The sequence below is a fragment of the Odocoileus virginianus genome, chromosome 14 (genome assembly GCF_023699985.2).
Source record: "Odocoileus virginianus isolate 20LAN1187 ecotype Illinois chromosome 14, Ovbor_1.2, whole genome shotgun sequence".
NCBI classification, from domain to species: domain Eukaryota; kingdom Metazoa; phylum Chordata; class Mammalia; order Artiodactyla; family Cervidae; genus Odocoileus; species Odocoileus virginianus.
Window position 1 is genome coordinate 45,078,068 of NC_069687.1, and position 17,638 is coordinate 45,095,705.

The window sequence follows — 17,638 nt, forward strand, 5'->3', positions numbered from 1 at the left end:
TAGGAGAGGCAATCAAATACAACCCATAAGAAATACACTTTTGTCACCACTTCTTGAAAAATTGGCTTCCCTGGTGGCTCAGATGGTAAAGCGTCTGCCTGCAATGCAGGAAACTGAGGTTTGATCCCTGGGTTGGGGAGATCCCCTGGAGAAGGAAATGGCAACCCACTCCAGTACCCTTGCCTGGAGAATCCCATGGACAGAGGAGCCTGGTAGGTTACGGTCCATGGGGTCGCAAAGAGTCGGACACGACTGAGTGACTTCACTTGCTTGGAAAATTGTATAAAACAACAGCACTCAGATCATTCTAAAAGGGTGGAACTATCTTTTAAATTATGTAATATGCAAAGGAATTACTCTAGTGGGTATTTCAAGTTTTATACTTTTAGCAAACCTCAAAATTGATTGTTTTAATAAAAACCATTAGTCTGATGGAGGAAAGAAGAAGAAAATAAACAATTTCATTTAGGGTAAGGTTCAACAAAATTTTCTGTGGTGACAAATATGTCCAATATAATGTACTGCCCAATACAGTTGCTACTAGTCAAACATGGCTAATGAGCACTTGCTCTGTGGCTGGTGAGAATGAAGGACTGATTTTTAATTTTATTTTAATGACCAACCCAGACAGCATATTAAAAATCAGAGACATTACACTGCCCACAAAGGTCCATCTAAGCAAGGCTATGGTTTTTCCAGTAGTCATGTATGGATGTGAGAGTTGGGACTATAAAGAAAGCTGAGTGCCTAAGAATTTATGCTTTTGAACTGTGGTGTTGGAGAAGACTCTTGAGAGTCCCTTGGACTGCAAAGAGATCCAACCAGTTCATCCTAAAGCAAATCAGTCCTGAGTGTTCATAGGAAGGACTGATGCTGAAGCTGAAAATCCAATACTTTGGCCACCTGATGCAAAGAACTGACTCATTTGAAAAGACACTGATGGTGGGAAAGATTGAAGGTGGGAGGAGAAGGGGACAACAGAGCATAAGATGGTTGGATGGCATCACTGACTCAATGGACAAGAGTTTGAGTAAACTCCAGGAGTTGGTGATGGACAAGGGAGGCCTGGCGTCCATGGGGTCGCAGAGTCGGACATGACTGAGCGACCAAACTGAACTTCCTCCTAAATAGCTACATATAACTAGAGGCTTTCATAATGGATAATGCAGATTTAGGGGGTTAAAGATAAACTAAGGTTGAGAGCCAACCAATTTTATTAAGACTTAATACACAGCAAAACTAACTTTGATTCCCTAACTTAAGAGGAAATAATTATGAAATACTTGAGTAAACATAGATGTAACTGTGAGCTAATGCTCAGAATAAAATTCCCTCACAAGAATACTCTTGGCTTGCTTCCTTTAAAGAAACTATCCCTGTTGCATTCCTCAAATTTTAGAACCCTGAATTGGTTTCTCTCTCCAGGCAACTAGCCTTCCTAGATGGGGAAGAAAGAGGGCCAGTCAAGTAATGTGGGGGTACTCTCCTACTTCCTTCACCAACCTCAAATCTTCCCACTCTTCTGTCCTGGAATAAGAAGTTCCTTAATCTCTAAGCCAGCCTTTTTGTCTCTGGATGCCCAAAGTCTGCCTTTACAGCATTCCACCTTCACGGCAGCTACCAACTGTGGTAACACTGATTCAATGGACATGAGTCTGAGCAAACTCCGGAAGATAGTGAAGGACAGGGAAGCCTGGTATACTGCAGTCCATGGAGTCACAAAGAGTCGGACACAACTGAGCGAATGAACAACAAAAACATTCAACTGCTTCTTACCTCCAGAATTATTCCTACCCTTAGTGGAGGCCATGAACACTCACCTTAGCTGTATAAAAATACTACTACTCAAAGACATTTAAGTTTTGGTAATTCATTCCAAGTCGTACAATATTTATGCTTATAAAATACCATATAGTTTTAAATTTCACTTCACTAAAAGCTAAATTCCGTTCTTAGTACACTGCCTGACCATCTACTTCTAACCTAAGGAGTTATCAGGGACACTCACTCTCTCTCAAAGGTAATAATCACTACTCTTAGAACAGGAAAAAACAGAATTCTTTCCTGGTAGGCTTCTCAATTTATCCCACATTGAGAGGTCTCTAAAGTAAGCAGTTCTTTAACTTCCTGGGGTTCCCAGACTCCTTTAAGTTTTTAATGAAAACACAAGAACTTTTTCCATATAGTTTTACAACCTGTACACTGACATACCAAAAACGGTCATCTATGGTCACTTCTATTTTAAGGTATAAGAAACATAATAAAAATAATTAATACTGTAAAGTCCATAGACCTAAGTGATCACTAGAATATGACCTCAGAAAAGCTAGAAATAATTCAACCTGATATTACTATATCTTCCCTTAATTTTCCTTCCTCTTCTCCTCCTTCCAATTTTACCCTCTTCCCACCACCCCTCTTTGCTCTTAACAGTTCATTTCCTTATCTGGCTACATTATAGAACTAAAGTCACTATTAGAGTTACTTACACTTATTCCAATGTTATGTTTCCTGTTCTAATTTCAAAAGTCAAAGTGTATTTTTTTAAAGACAAGAAAAACCATTTGTTGAATACCAAGTATTTGCCAGTTATTTGTCTATAGTCTATCTAATAACTCTGTGATGAGGAAAGAGAGTATCCTCCCAAATCTGTATGTTTGAAAACTTACAAGTCACTAAGTCAGAGAAAAGTCAAGATATAAATCACAAAATAGTTGGATATGAATGAAAATATGACAAGTAAAACTTTAAAGTACAGTTAAAATACTACACATTAAAATGTAGTTTTAGATTTATATATTAGAAATTAATGAAACAAACATTCAACACAATAACTTTTAAAAGCTCAAGAAAGTGGAAGAATATAGGACAGAAAGTAATGAAACAGAACAAGGAAAAGTCAAATCAATGAAACCAAATGAGATTTTACAGATTAATGAAATAATCAGGCTTGCTAAAGTTTAACAAAAGAAAAACACAAATACAGCAAATTATTAAAAATTTCAAACGGCATTAACTATATCTTAGAACTAAATTTTATCAGAAACTCATGGATGTTAAGCAACTCACCCAAGAGTACAAAGATCTTGGGTGTGTACTAGGACAGGTACTAAAATTCACAGTTGGTAAATAGGGAAGTCAGAATTTTAACAAAAAGTTCCTCTTCTTTTCATATCATACCACCTCTCTTAGAATAACTATCAGGGTCTCAGTCTCCTTAGCTACAAATGAAAAAGAGGAATGACATTTCCTAGGTCTCTTTTCAATCCATGATTCTATGAGCTTTAGCTGGTCTGTATATAAACAGCTTATTTCCTTATGTTGGTTCGATTGGGGGTGAAGGTGGAGTTGCTTTGTATGACCAAGAATACATCTCAATCTACTACACTTGGGTTGATTGAGCCATCCTAATGTGTAAGTGCACTTTGCAAAACTTGAAAGAAACCTCAGCAAAACTTACAAAAAAAATGAACAGCGAACTGACAAGAAAAATAAACAGTGAGGTAACTGCTTCTAGGAGCTGATGCTTTCCCAACTAGGTAATGGATAAAACCCATATGTAAGAAATATTCTCCCTTCCAAAAAAAAAAAATCCAACATATGTAAATTTAACCATGTTTGTTCATTTCCCTACATGTATATTTGGGTCTAACAAGTCTACAGTTACTTTTGTGAAATTTGTTTCTACAAACCCTTTCATTTTCTCCTTTTAGCAGTCCAAGGTTAAAAGTAAATAAAATTTTTTGGGCTTTTTACTACTTAGTGTTACCTGAGCTGTTTTTAGAAAGTTCTATTCATTTCAAATTTAAGGAATGTTCTTTATTTGTCCAATTCAGTTTGAACAAAATACATTTTGGAGAGAAAAACATGCAATATTTTTCTTGCTTTCTTTGGAAACAGGTGTTGCACATCTTTCCAGAATCACATGAAAACTCTTCCTGCAAATTAACAGGAGTTGTGTGTTATTTTTAAACAAAAAGGGTTCTCTTCTCCTCTATAAAGGTAAAGAAAGGCATTCAAAATTTTACCAACTTGAACAAGTGAAACTAGTAAGTATGCCAGGTAAGATAGTTTGTTTCCTCTACAGATCAAATGCTGAGACTCCTTGATTCATATTCCAGATCATTTGACAAATGTTTCACATCTAGCTCACAGCTGGACATTCATATCTAGCACTCAAGAGAGAACACAGACTAGAGATGAATATCTGAAATTTCTATTATAAAAGGGATAACTGAAGCCCTGAGATCTTACTAAGATCAGAAAAAGTGACAAGAATAATCTAAAGAAAAAAGAGACAGCTAACTAATAACCCACCCAGGTGGTGCTATTGGTAAAGAACCTGCCTGCCAATGCTGGAGACAAAAGAAATGCGAGTTGGATCCCTGGGTTGGGAAGATCCGCTAGAGAAGGGCATGGCAACCCACTCCAGTATTCTTGACTGGAGAATCCCATGGATGGAGGAGCCTGGCAGCTACTTTCCATAGGGTCGCAGAGAGTCGGACACAACTGAAGTGACTTAGTGCACACGCACGCCAATTAATAAGGAATGAACTACCAGGTAAGTAGGTAAAGAACATGAAAGAACAGTGTCAAGGAAATTGAGGGAGGCACTTCTCAAAAATGTCAGTAACGTTTTTACTTAACTCCCTAACAGTATGCTAGGTTTCTTTTAATCACTTTAAAAGGTAAATGTTATTACATTTTTTTGAAGATGAAGAAACTGGCCCAAGGCAACTTAGGTTGCAGGATTACGACTCAAAACCCACGTCAATGAGGCCATGAGCCTTTTGGGTTCAGATGGTCTTAACAATAACAGATGCTACTTATAAAGAAACAGAGCAGAAAAGGAACACACAAATGGTAACTGATGAACCATGACGGAAGAACTGCAGTATGCTGAGTGAGAACAGAAAGACTGAAAGAATTATAGAAAGAGAGTAATTGGGTAAAAAACTTTTAAATGCCTTGTGATATAAAAGGAAGGAAGGGGGAGAACTTGGTTTATACCTTGAAGGATAAATAGAGCAAAAGAAGGGTGATGATTTTTTTGGTCTTGTCTATGGTGCAAAAGATGTGATTGTGAGCTGACTGCAATTGTGATAGTGAGTAGTGCAATGCAGGTAGCGGGAGAGGAGAACTTGAGAATGAGGATGAATAGCTGGAGCTGAATCCACAGGAGATGAAAGGAAATGTAAACATACTGAGACAATCAATTCATCAAAAACAGGGTTATACTTTTGGCTGATTCATGACGTTGTATGGCAGAAACCAGCACAATACTGTAAAGCGATTATCCTCCAATTAAAAATAAATTAAAAAAAAAAGATCAGGGTTGGTTACTGTTAGGTTTTTTTTTTTTAATGTTTCCTATTTGATTTGTATTGCTATGCAATGTTATCAGGTTCTGGTTACTCTTGGGATGCCACATTTGGTTATTAGCATTGGCTTCACTCTTTCCCCTTCCCATACTCCCCGTGGCCCTATGGCCTTGATGAAAATGTGTGGCAAAGGGAAGAAAGGGAGCTGAAACAGTGTGGGCACCTCTGTGGATCTGATACCAGACCAAACACTTAACAATAATTTTCATTTAATCCTTACAATACTAGAACACAAGCTCCAAGAAGGCATAAATTTCTTTTGTTCTCTGATATACCCCAAGCACCTAAGACAGTTCTTAGCACAAGGCTGGCCCTCAACAAATATTTAGTGAATGAACAAAGAGTCACCATGTTATTACTATCCCCATTTTAAAGATGAGAGGATGACTCAAAGAGGATAAGTAACATAATTAAAGTCATACATATAATAAGGGTGAAATTAAAAATATTTAACAACTAGTACATACCAGCACGGTCATTCAGAACAGATGCCAGCTGGTGCCAGAGGAGCTGGGTTCTGCTTCAACCTTTTAGTTGTGGGATCTTGGGTAGGTCCATGGGAGAGTTGTGGGTGAGGGAAGCTAAGACTCAGATGTATACGGTCTACCAGTTTTGATAGTAAGTGATGCATCCAGGGCTCAAACACACACTTATATGACTAAAGCCTTCTAAACAAAGTAGGAGATGGTACATTTGTGAAAAAAATGAGGAGAGTAGGCGATAACTGGAGTTTAATAGAGTAGAAAAACATTCACAACTGCAATGGGAAACAAATGAATTAAAAGTTGATAACTGAGTTCAATCTGTTGCCAGACAATTAGGAAAAAAAAAAAGATAGTCCAACTGTGGTAGGGTAAAGTGCAAGGAAGAGTAAGAGAAATATGAATGGGCAAAGCAAAACTACTGGATGAAGATTTTCAATTCCAGGTAATTAATTTGGGCATGCTTCAGTAAGAAATGAAAAATCAACACTGGCTTTGAGCAAGAAAGGACTTGATGCAAGTTGTACCTCAGGATGAGTTTACACGAGGTAGAGAGGGAGAAGGTGAAGAGCGGGGAGCCACAGAGGAGGGGTCCGTGGCCGATAGCACTGTATGTTTGGGTGTGATTCACAGAGACGGCACTCAAAGTCTCCAGGGGCAAGAGTTCAAAGAACAGTGCATCCTCAGCTTTTAGGAACACCTACATTCTGGTCACTGGCGTGTAGTCACTACCTCTCTGTGGCTGACATGGTTTTCTATAAAAAGTACTTAGTTATCGTTTTGGTTTTCTGTTCAAGTTGAAACAAAAGGGAGAAAGTACAGTTTAGATATAAGTGACATTTACCAAAGAAAGTTTTACTCTTTGTGGTTTTCTGTCAATAATTACCTATAATATCCTCAACCTTGGAGTGTCTTAGTTCATTAAGACACTTAAAATAAATTTGTGTATGTATTTAAACAGCTTTTTAAAAAATCCAAGACAACTATATGGGCAGGTTATTTTAATATATACCCTGAGATTTCTGCACAAAAAAACAAGTTAGCCTATTTATTTATACACTAACAAAAATAAAAAGCAGAAGCTGGTCACCTGTTGTTACTGCTCCAGAAAGGCACACAGTGCCAACTGGCCAGGAACAACATTCATTCCTTCCACTCTCTCCTAGTAACAGCTGTTCTCTTTTTTCTTCAAGCTGGCAAAGGTCACATTCAGTAGCAAACTTTCCATGCAGAATTCTACATGCATAAAGCAAGGAGAAGGCTGACGTAACAGGGTGTGGGGAGTGACAGCTGATTTTGTTCTATTTTAATTTCTCCTGGGCATTTACCGGGAATATATTTTGGGCTTCTTTGATATCTGGAGCTATTAATCATTTCTCAGCAAAAAAAAAAAAGCATTCTGCTTACATGAAACTGGACTTGAAGATGATATAGCAAATTTTGAAGTAGGAAAAAAACTATAGCAAAATTGTACAGTAACATTTACATCATTAATGGCTGCCTAATTAAAATGCATTATGCTAAGTGAAGAGGCCAAATTCAAAAGACTACATACTGTATAATTCCATTTACTATATGGTATTATAAGACATTCCATTTATATGACCTTATAGGATAGAGAACAGACTAGTGGTTGTCCGAAGTGGAGAATGGTGGGAGGAGCTAACTAAAAAAGAGAAATATGAGGGAATTTAAGGCAGTAACAGACTAATTCTGTATCTTGATTGTGTGGTGGTTACATAACCCTAAATTTTAAACTGTCAACAATTCACAGAACTGTATCCCCAAAGAGTGAATTTTACTATATACATTTTTTAAATGTGAGCTTAAGCCTCACGTCACCTCTCTCTACTCCTACTTTTTTCAAATCTCTGACAAGCTCCAAACAATAACCCCACCCCCTCCACCCAGCTAACACCTACTTGCCATTCTAGCTTCTTTCTATTCAGTTCCTCCTGGAATCTTTCCTTTGGTGTGGCAGGGCGGGGTCCTAAAGAGAGCTGAGACTTTGTAGTCAGATACACCTAGTTGGGCTTACTTTTGGCATTCTCCCAGTTGAGTGAGCACAGGCAAATTATCTATCTAAATGAGCTCAGTTTCCTCATGCAGTGAATGCAAATAAATAGAATTTCTGTACCTCCCTGTTGTAAACAAATTAAATGCTATTCCCTGACCTTTCTCCTCTGCCTACCGCCTTCAGAATCACTTTGAGTTTCCACAGACCTGATACTTACATAAAATTATCATAACACTTAACTTATATACTGAAATTACTTATCTCTGGCAAATAAAATGGCTCTGTGTCTCTCTCCGATTCCTAAATTCATAGAGGCCAGCATATTCACTGACTGATAGTTAAATTGTTTGAAGAATACTGTGTCGACCTGATCTGGTCTTACTGTTAAAGAAGGAAATACTGGAAGAGAGACAGAATCAGGAAGAAAAGGCTAGAACACCCTGAGACAGTCTGGGGTGGATGACTCAAGAAGGTTTTCCAAAATATCTACTAAGGTGTTGTATATTGAACTACAGCACAAAAACTGCAGATAACCTAAATATTTAAAAACAGAGGTAAAGGGGATTATGCCAAAAACAATGAAATACTCCATAACCATTAAAGGTAATTTCGTAGAAGACTACGTCAAAAAAAGTACAGAAGTAATCTCAACTTTTTTTTAGAGCACAGGTTTTTAAAAAAGTGTTAGATTCATAGACATAAAAAGATACATAACCAAAATATTAAAAGGCATCATCTCTAGGTGGTTGTGAGATTAGTAATGATATTTACTTTCTTTTCTGGGCATTTTAGACTTTACCAATTTATTACATGTTAATTCGAGAAAATTTGGAAACCACAGAATAATTATTTTAAAAGAAAAAACTAATCTAGATTTCACTAATGATGCTATTCCATGTCCAAGACACAGATGTCCAAAAATGGGGGTAAAATGCATTATGCTGATTCCACATAATGAAACACCATGTATTTCCAAAGTAAAATAGATTATAAACTATATGCCTTTGGGAAAGAAACAAGATATGAGAAGTTCCTCTATTGAGAAAGTTTTTTAACTTGGAAGATCTATGAACAGATATACAGGAATATTTCAACAAATATTAACTACTGTATCTTTCTTTGAAAGTTTATCAAGAGGCAACAAATTTCAGAAGACAATATAACACAGTGAATCAAGGACAAAGTTCCTCCTTGAAACACAGTTTCTACAGAATTTATTTAGTCTTTAGCTTAAAAAAATGATGCGTGCCTGCTTAGTCGCTCAGTTGTGTCCAACTCTCTGTGACCCCATAGACTACAGCCCATCAGGCTCCTCTGTCCATGAGATTTTCCAGGCAAGAATACTGGAGTGGGTTGTCATTTCCTTCTCCAAGGGATCTTCCCCACAGGATCACACCCCACCCCCTCAACCCCGTATCCTGCACTGCCAGATGATTCTCTACCATTGAGCCACCTGGGAAACCCAAAGAAATTATGAACTGTAGGGATTTATCTGGGTATTATTTAAGCTTGTAAAACAAAGCATCCTATGTTCAGGTAAGTTATTTCTCTCTTTGAACCAATGAGACTTCCAGTCTCGGAAATCCCATCCACAAACTTGTCTTAACCAACAAAATCTCCTTTTTTAGCAACTAGGGAACCAACAACTTCTTCCATTCAGCAGGAAGGCCTATATTCCAAAGAATAAAAGTGTGTGTTTACTATTAATAGTATAGTGATTCTTGAATAAAACTAACAAACTCTAATGCCTTTATAGAATTTCTAGAATTGTTATCATCTAGAAAGGTATATACATAAATGCTTCTTTAGAAACTATGGATGGTGATGGCTAGTGGGCAGATTTTAAATTCTTTAAGGAGACTGCTTTAGCAAATGAATTTGTAGGAAAAAAACCTGACAAACTTGATTTCATCATTTTGGTACAAATATGCATAAGAAGTACTTAACGAATCAAAACTACATGGCATGTGGCAGAAACCAACACAATACTGTAAAGCAATGATCCTTCAATTAAAAATAAATTTAAAAAAAAGAATCAAAACTACAGATGAAAAAGTTTAAACCACCAAATAAAATCCAGACCTAAGATCTCAACTGCTTTTAAGAGTTCACATGCCCCTACCAATTAAAAAATGTACTGTGTATTTAAATCTTAATTTATATGGATCCATCATGTCTACTCTGAAATTATGCCAAATGGCAAGGTTCCAGAAACTAAAATAAAGTTACACTAAGGTGTGTCTCAGAAGGAAAACATAAAAACTCTAACTTTGGCAGGAAGTGACCAAAGTAGCATATCTAAATTAGTAAGCTTTGTTTAAAACACATGCACTTTTTTTAAAAAAGGGCACACAAGTCAAAAAGTTCGGTAAAATTCTTTTTTTTAATAGTTATGATGATTGCAGCAGCAAATCATATATCCATCTTCCCAAAAATCTATGTTTGTGCCACTCAAGTTAAATTCTATACAGAAGATAAAAGTTATCTTCTGTATAATTTTATTCAGAAGATAAAAGTTGCAAGAAGGAAGAACTCCCACAAACTATTCATTTCAGGCTAAGAGCAAACATGCAATGCTGAAACTACACAATAAACAGCAGCTACCATGGGAAACAAGAAAAAAAGACAGGCAGGTAATAGTTTGTTGACTGCCTACCAATTCTTATTTATTACTAACAAATCTGTGAAGTAGACAGTATTCTCTCCATTACGCAAGTGAAGAAACTGAAGTTCAACAAGACTAAATAAGCATCTGTGTGACCAAAAGCAAGAATGTGTAGTAGAAACAGTGCATATGTGCTCAGTTATGTCCAACTCTCTGTGACCCCATGGACTGGACCCCACCAGGCTCCTGTGTCCACAGGATTATCCTGGCAAGAATACTGGAGTGGGCTGCTATTTCCTCCTTCAGGGTATACAGCTGACCCAGGGATTGAACTGGTGTCTTCAGCAGCTCCTACAGCAAAGCAGAATTTTGAAACCAGTCTACCAGGTTTCATATACCAAATTCCACCATATCTAGTTAACAACTACTTTGGAAAATATGGATATCAAATAATCCATTGTTTTCTGGGTTCTATAAGAGGAATTCAACTATTCCTATACCATTGACCTGAAAATGGCTCTTTATCTGGCAAGATCATTCTTCCCTCACCTGGCATATCACAAGAAACCATGACAACCTACTATCCCAGACTACTAGCTACTACACTCTCCTTTCTAAGTCCAACTTTTTTAAAAGAACTACCAATACCCACAAATTTCTACTTCACCAACTACTCACTTCTCAGCCCACCATAATTAAAAAATGGCTCAACATCAAGTTATCAGTGACCTTAGTGTAACTAAACCAAATGGACACTTTCCAGGTGTTACCTCACCTTTCAGGAGGATGTAGACATTGTTACCACTCTCTTTTTGAGGCACTCTCTTCTTGAGGCACTCTCTTCACTTGGCTTTCCAGAAACAGTCTTCTGGTTTTTCACAGTGTCCTCTCCCTCTCAGGCTTGGCCTTTTTTATTTCTTCCTACCAATCTGAAGCTCAGTTCTAAACCTGTTTTTTTTTTTTTTTTTTTTTCCATTTATAACTTCTTCCTGAGATTTCATCAATTCTCATGACTTTGATTACCATGAATACGCCCAGAACTCCAAAAAGTCAGACAGTTCCTCTGAGCTTTAGATCCATTTATCCAAACAAGGACTAGATATTCCTTCTTGGAAAATTCAAAACTTCACATAACATGGTGAAAACCAAACTCACTATCTCATCTCCATTCTCATTCCCATCTTAAATGGGTTCTCTCCTAGGGCTTCCCAGTTTAGTTATTATAGAAATCAACATCTATCCAATTATACAAGCCAGAACCTTCAAAACTATCTATGATATTTCTCTCTCTCTGACTCTCAATTTTCCCTATGTCGCCAAAACTTGTCCATTTTATCTCCCAGATACCTCACACATTCCTCAACCTTCCTCCATCTCTACCAGCACCTCTTTACTTTCACTACCATTATCTCATTTGGACCCCTGCAACAGCTTCCTAACTGATCTCCCTAAATCCATTCTTTTCCAGCTCCAATCTATTATTCCACCTTGCAGCCAAAGTCATCACTTTAAAAAGCTACCCTATCCTTCTTATTCAAAATCCTGTTTATAAACTCTCATAGTACCCAAACCTCTCCTTCAGAGCACTTAATGGTTCATTTTTATCTTTATTTGTGTGACTATACGCATCTCCACTGCCCACAACAGAACCCAGCACACAATGTGTGTAAGAATGAATACTACTGGAATAACAAATGCCTACTACATAATGGACACTGCAGCACGGCCAATGAGAACATAGAGATGAAGACCCAGTCATTTTCAGATAAAGAAACTGAAGTTGTGAACTTGGGTGATTCACCCTAGTAGGTGATAGAAACAGTATTCAAACTCAGACCTGTACCTTTCCAGTGTCCATATTCTTTAAATTTTACGCATTCTATGAATACAAAATAACTTTGTAAAACTTTTATACATTAAAAAAAATAAACGGAACTAGTATCTTGATAAAATAAAAAATATTTTAATAAAGTTCTGTTGAAATTGCAAGGTAAAACCCTATATTTAAACTGCAACAGTTCATTTCTCTTTTATTTTTGAGTAATTAGTTTGCAGATATGATGCTAGCCCCCTCAAAAAAGTACCCATTCACACCCTTTATTATAGAAAGCATTAATGAGTCTTTATCTCCTGTAACATAAAACCTTCTTCTGAATTATATTCAGATAATACACTAAAATATGTTTATAGCTAGCCCCTATCTGAGCTATAACATTTCTGTCACAACTCTATTTGATATGTCTGACAGTTCAAAATTTCAAACCCCTTTGCTTTTAATTTATAAAACATTCAACCAAGTTATGCTATCTTCCAATCTCAATATTTTATTCTTTTTAAAGTTTTACTGATTGATTGATGGGTAGATGGATTGACTTGATTTTTGCCACAATGGGCGGCTTGTGGGATCTTAGTCCCCTGACCAGAGATCAAATCCAGACCATGGCAGTGAAAGTGCCAAGTCCTGGCAATTCCCTGGTGGTCCAGTGGCTAAGATTCCATGCCCCCAATGCAGGGAGCCTGGGCTTGATCCCTGGGCAGGGAACTAGATCCCGCCAGCTGCAACTAAAGATCCTGTGTGCCACATGATCAAAGATCCAGTGTGGCTGCAACTAAGACCCAGCACAGTCAAATAAATAAATAAATATTTAAAAAGAGAGAGAAAGAAAGCACTGAGTCCTAACCACTGGACCACCAGGAAATTCCCCTCCAATCTCAGTATTTCATTCTTAATTATGAAAGGTCTGAGGACACGAAATAAGGGTAACTATAAAGAAACTTTTTCAGCAATCTGTTCTCTTTTCCTAGTAAATTCTAAACATAGGTTGAATTATAGTTGACCAACCTAAACAACAAATTCTTTACTTTAGGAAATTTAAACCATTGTAAATGTGACCCTTAGATTTATCGAACTGAAAGTCAGAATCTCCACTATAATCTCTTCACTGGGAAGCACTTCTATACTTATTCTAGGCCTTGTGAGGCATATCCTCATGATTAATCCTATTGTCCCTCTTTCTCTCAAGGAAGCTTCATCCTTTCCTGACTTCCTCTTGCAAGGTAAAAACAGACTATAGCAATATTCACTTCTTCATTTAAAAATTTTTTTCTTTTCCTCACTCTACTCTTTGCCTCCCTTTTTATCAGAAGAAATTAAGTTAGCGAAAGCCAACTTCAGGGCTTTTGAGCTACAGATGCTTATGAGTTCAAAATTTCAGTCACAACTACTGAATAGCTCAATGCTTTTAAGTGTAAGCTTTAAATTATTAGCAAACAAAAATATGATTCTTAAATAGGACTCAACTTAAATACTTCTTGTAACTTTGGCCATAGTATTTTACTTCTGGTGTAGGTATTTCCAATTAGTGGTGGGTTTCCAGGGTTATTGGGTAGATGAAATTCCTTAACTGTCCAATGAAAGCTATATGCCAATGCCCTACATAGTAATGCATCATTCTGCCAGCCAAAGCTACACAGTAACATTAAGGTCTCACAACTCCAAACATTAACTAACAAACTACAAGACTAGTACTAAGGAAAACAGAAACATAATCTTAGATAATGTAATTATTTTATTTCAAAGAACATCTCTCTCCTATTTCCTATTAAATATTCTGCAAGTCACTGGAATAGAATAGGGCACAGGTGAATACAAAATCAGAAGAGATTTCCCTGGTATTTCAGATCTTTGCTGAAAGATTTTGACAGTCTTAGCCAAAAACAAACTGCTATTGATACAAATGACAATCTCCTGATATTAAGCAAACTAGATCCAACCTAGTCTAACTGTGATTTCTTTTTGTATTTTTTTTAAATTTAATGGCAGTTGAACATCCTGTATCTTTTTTAAAACTGAAAATCTCCCTTCACTGAAATTTCAGTGAGTCTGACCAAATTACATTTTGCTTTGGGTTCTCAAGGTGGCATATGTCACCACTTCTAACAGTATGGCTGACATAAGAGTATCCAACTAATTTCAAGATTTCATAAGCTATCTGGTCACTGATAAAGTCATATGCCTATGTGTGGCAAAAAAAGAAACTCAAGCAGGGGGCGTACATTATTTGTATCAGGGACCATTTTTCCTATGTCACTACTTTCTGAATACTTCAGTCAGCCTTCAGATTATTCCTCTTTTCTGCTGACAACACTCCCTTCATGGCCTGGCTAGATTAATAACTGATCTCCTACAAGTGTTCTGCCTTGCTCAAAATGCCCCGTTTACCCTGCGTTCTTTGTTTTCCTACCCTAGTGTCAAATGTTCAAATATGTTCTGCAGCTATTGACTCTCCTTAATAAGCAAGTTTGCTTACCATTATGATCCAGAGAGACAGATAAAGCAGACATTATTCTCATTATAATTTACACATAAGTAAACGAAACAGCCCAAGTGATCCTGTCCATGTGATCACAGAGAACAGTGGAAGCAAAACTAGAATGTGACTTCCAAGACAACCACTTTCACTACCAGATTACACTTTGAACCCTTTAAATAAATTACATAAACAAAATTGTTATTCAGCAGAAAATTATCCACAATGTCAAATCCTAAGCAAGAAGGGGAAGTCTAATGCAAAATACTTATCTTCTTAAAAGATAATTTATTCATTGTTAGATTTGGTTAGTAATTAAATTACAGTCAATGGAAGAACTTAGAATCTCACTCATAATCATACAGATATCCAATACTAGCTATAAAGTTGAGTATTACCCATAATTTGCCTAACAAGTTTTGATAACATCACAATTTAAGAGACCTCTTCTCCAACTAGGCCACTGGGTCAGACATAGTCAACATATGAGAAGGAACATATTCAAAATTTCTTTCTCTTATCAATGTCATTTTTTAAAAATATAAAATATAGTAAATGTCACTTGCTTCTGCTACACTATATAACTATGCTAGGTATATTTTCCAAATCAATTGGAATGTCAACTCAATTGAAAAACTGTTTAAATAGGCTTTTTAAGGAAAAATATTGTAAATACATAATATCAAAACATAAAATATTATAAAAGTATGAATTTTAATTACATTTAGCCATACATTTAATCACAGAATCATACTGCCTTTATGAGGAAGGCTATCCTAAAATTAGGCCTATCCCAGAACACTGCAGGTGGATGTGACCACTATAAACATTTATTTCTAAAACTTCATGGGAAGAAAACAAGGAAAAATTCTTATTGATCAAGAGAAGTTATGAGAAGAACCTGTTATATTTAGTTGTACAGCAGCCATACTTCAGCATGAACTGCAAGTTATTAGGTTCTGACTAGCTCATATTCAAGAAATAAAATCTTCAAGTTTTAAAACTTGAGTACCAAGTTATGACTACCCAAATCATGCTATTTCCACTTCACACACACCTTTGTTTATTACTATTTCTAGTTTGCTCAACTACAGACATTCATTTGGGTACCTTGTCTATGAGCTGTGGAAATACTGCTCACCTAGAAGTAAAACGATAAGATCTGAGTGAGGTATCTGATTCCAGAAAGAAACAGGTTAGAAGTAATCAGAACATCTCCCATAGTGATCTGGGCACGAAAAACTGAAATATGAACCAGGTCCCAATTCAAATGCTGTTTAAACTGAAGCTGTAACTACACTAAAAAATGTCCCAAAAGAAAACTCACCAGTACATGATATCATATTTAAACAACAGAGGGGATCAGTGGCCAAATTGGGTTATTATCTTAATAGTGACAATGATAACAACAACGGCACAGACCAGGACTATATTAAACACTTCACATACACTCTCCCACATTATCTCATCTAATTTTACAGCACTATGAGGAAGACACTATTATCATTATCTTTTTCCCCGTTAGGTGACAAAACTCATGGAGAGTTGAAACAACCTGCCCAATGTCACACAGTTGGTAACAGAGTTAAATTCCAACCCTCAGAAGAGTGACTAACTCAAGTATCTTGCCTACTCATTCATGTAAAAAATATCTGAATGCCTACCATGTAAGATCTTCATGACCCAGATAATCACAATGGTGTGATCACTCACCTAGAGCCAGACATCCTGGAATGTGAAGTCAAGTGGGCCTTGGAAAACATCACTACAAACAAAGCTAGTGGAGGTGATGGAATTCCAGTTGAGCTATTTCAAATCCTGAAAGATGATGCTGTGAAAGTGCTGCACTCAATATGCCAGCAAATTTGGAAAACTCAGCAGTGGCCACAGGACTGGAAAAGGTCAGTTCTCATTCCAATTCCTAAGAAAGGCAATCCCAAAGAATGCTCAAACTACCGCACAATTGCACTCACCTCACAAGCTAGTAAAGTAATGCTCAAAATTCTCCAAGCCAGGCTTCAGCAATACATGAACTGTGAACTTCTAGATGTTCAAGCTGGTTTTAGAAAAAGCAGAGGAACCAGATATCAAATTGCCAACATCCACTGGATCACTGAAAAAGCAAGAGAGTTCCAGAAAAACATCTATTTCTGCTTTATTGACTATGTCAAAGCCTTTGACTGTGTGGATCACAATAAACTGTGGAAAATTTTCAAAGAGATGGGAATACCAGAACACCTGACCAGCCTCTTGAGAAACCTGTATGCAGGTCAGGAAACAACAGTTAGAACTGGACATGGAACAACAGACTGGTTCCAAATAGGACAAGGAGTATGTCAAGGCTGTATATTGTCACCCTGCTTATTTAACTTATATGCAGAGTACAACTTGAGAAACGCTGGGCTGGAAGAAGCACAAGCTGGAATCAAGATTCCTGGGAGAAATATCAATAACCTCAGATATGCAGATGACACCACCCTTATGGCAGATAGTGAAGAGGAACTAAAAAGCCTCTTGATGAAAGTGAAAGAGGAAAGTGAAAACGTTGGCTTAAAGCTTAACATTCAGAAAACTAAGATCATGGCATCTGGTCCCATCACCTCATGGGAAATAGATGGGGAGACAGTGGAAACAGTGTCAGACTTTATTTTGGGGGGCTCCCAAATCACTGCAGATGGTGACTGCAGCCATGAAATTAAAAGACGCTTACTCCTTGGAAGGAAAGTTATGACCAACCTAGATAGCATATTACAAAGCAGAGACATTACTTTGCCAACAAAGGTCTGTCTAGTCAAGGCTATGGTTTTTCCAGTGGTCATGTATGGATGTGAGAGTTGGACTTT

The 17,638-nt window shown here is 36.9% G+C and overlaps 1 protein-coding gene across 6 annotated transcripts in view; it reads right to left on the reverse strand.

The window, feature by feature from the left end:
• Positions 1–17,638, reverse strand: part of PLPP1 (phospholipid phosphatase 1) — a 109,106-nt gene that overhangs the window by 79,745 nt on the left and 11,723 nt on the right. The window contains exon 1 of one of the 6 annotated variants that reach the window (XM_070476686.1): positions 7,786–7,807. The exons of the other annotated variants lie outside the window; for them this stretch is intronic. Coding sequence (XP_070332787.1) covers positions 7,786–7,792 — 7 coding nt within the window. The 5' untranslated portion in view covers positions 7,793–7,807. Of the gene's footprint in view, positions 1–7,785; positions 7,808–17,638 lie in introns of those variants that run through there. 6 annotated transcript variants of the gene reach the window in all.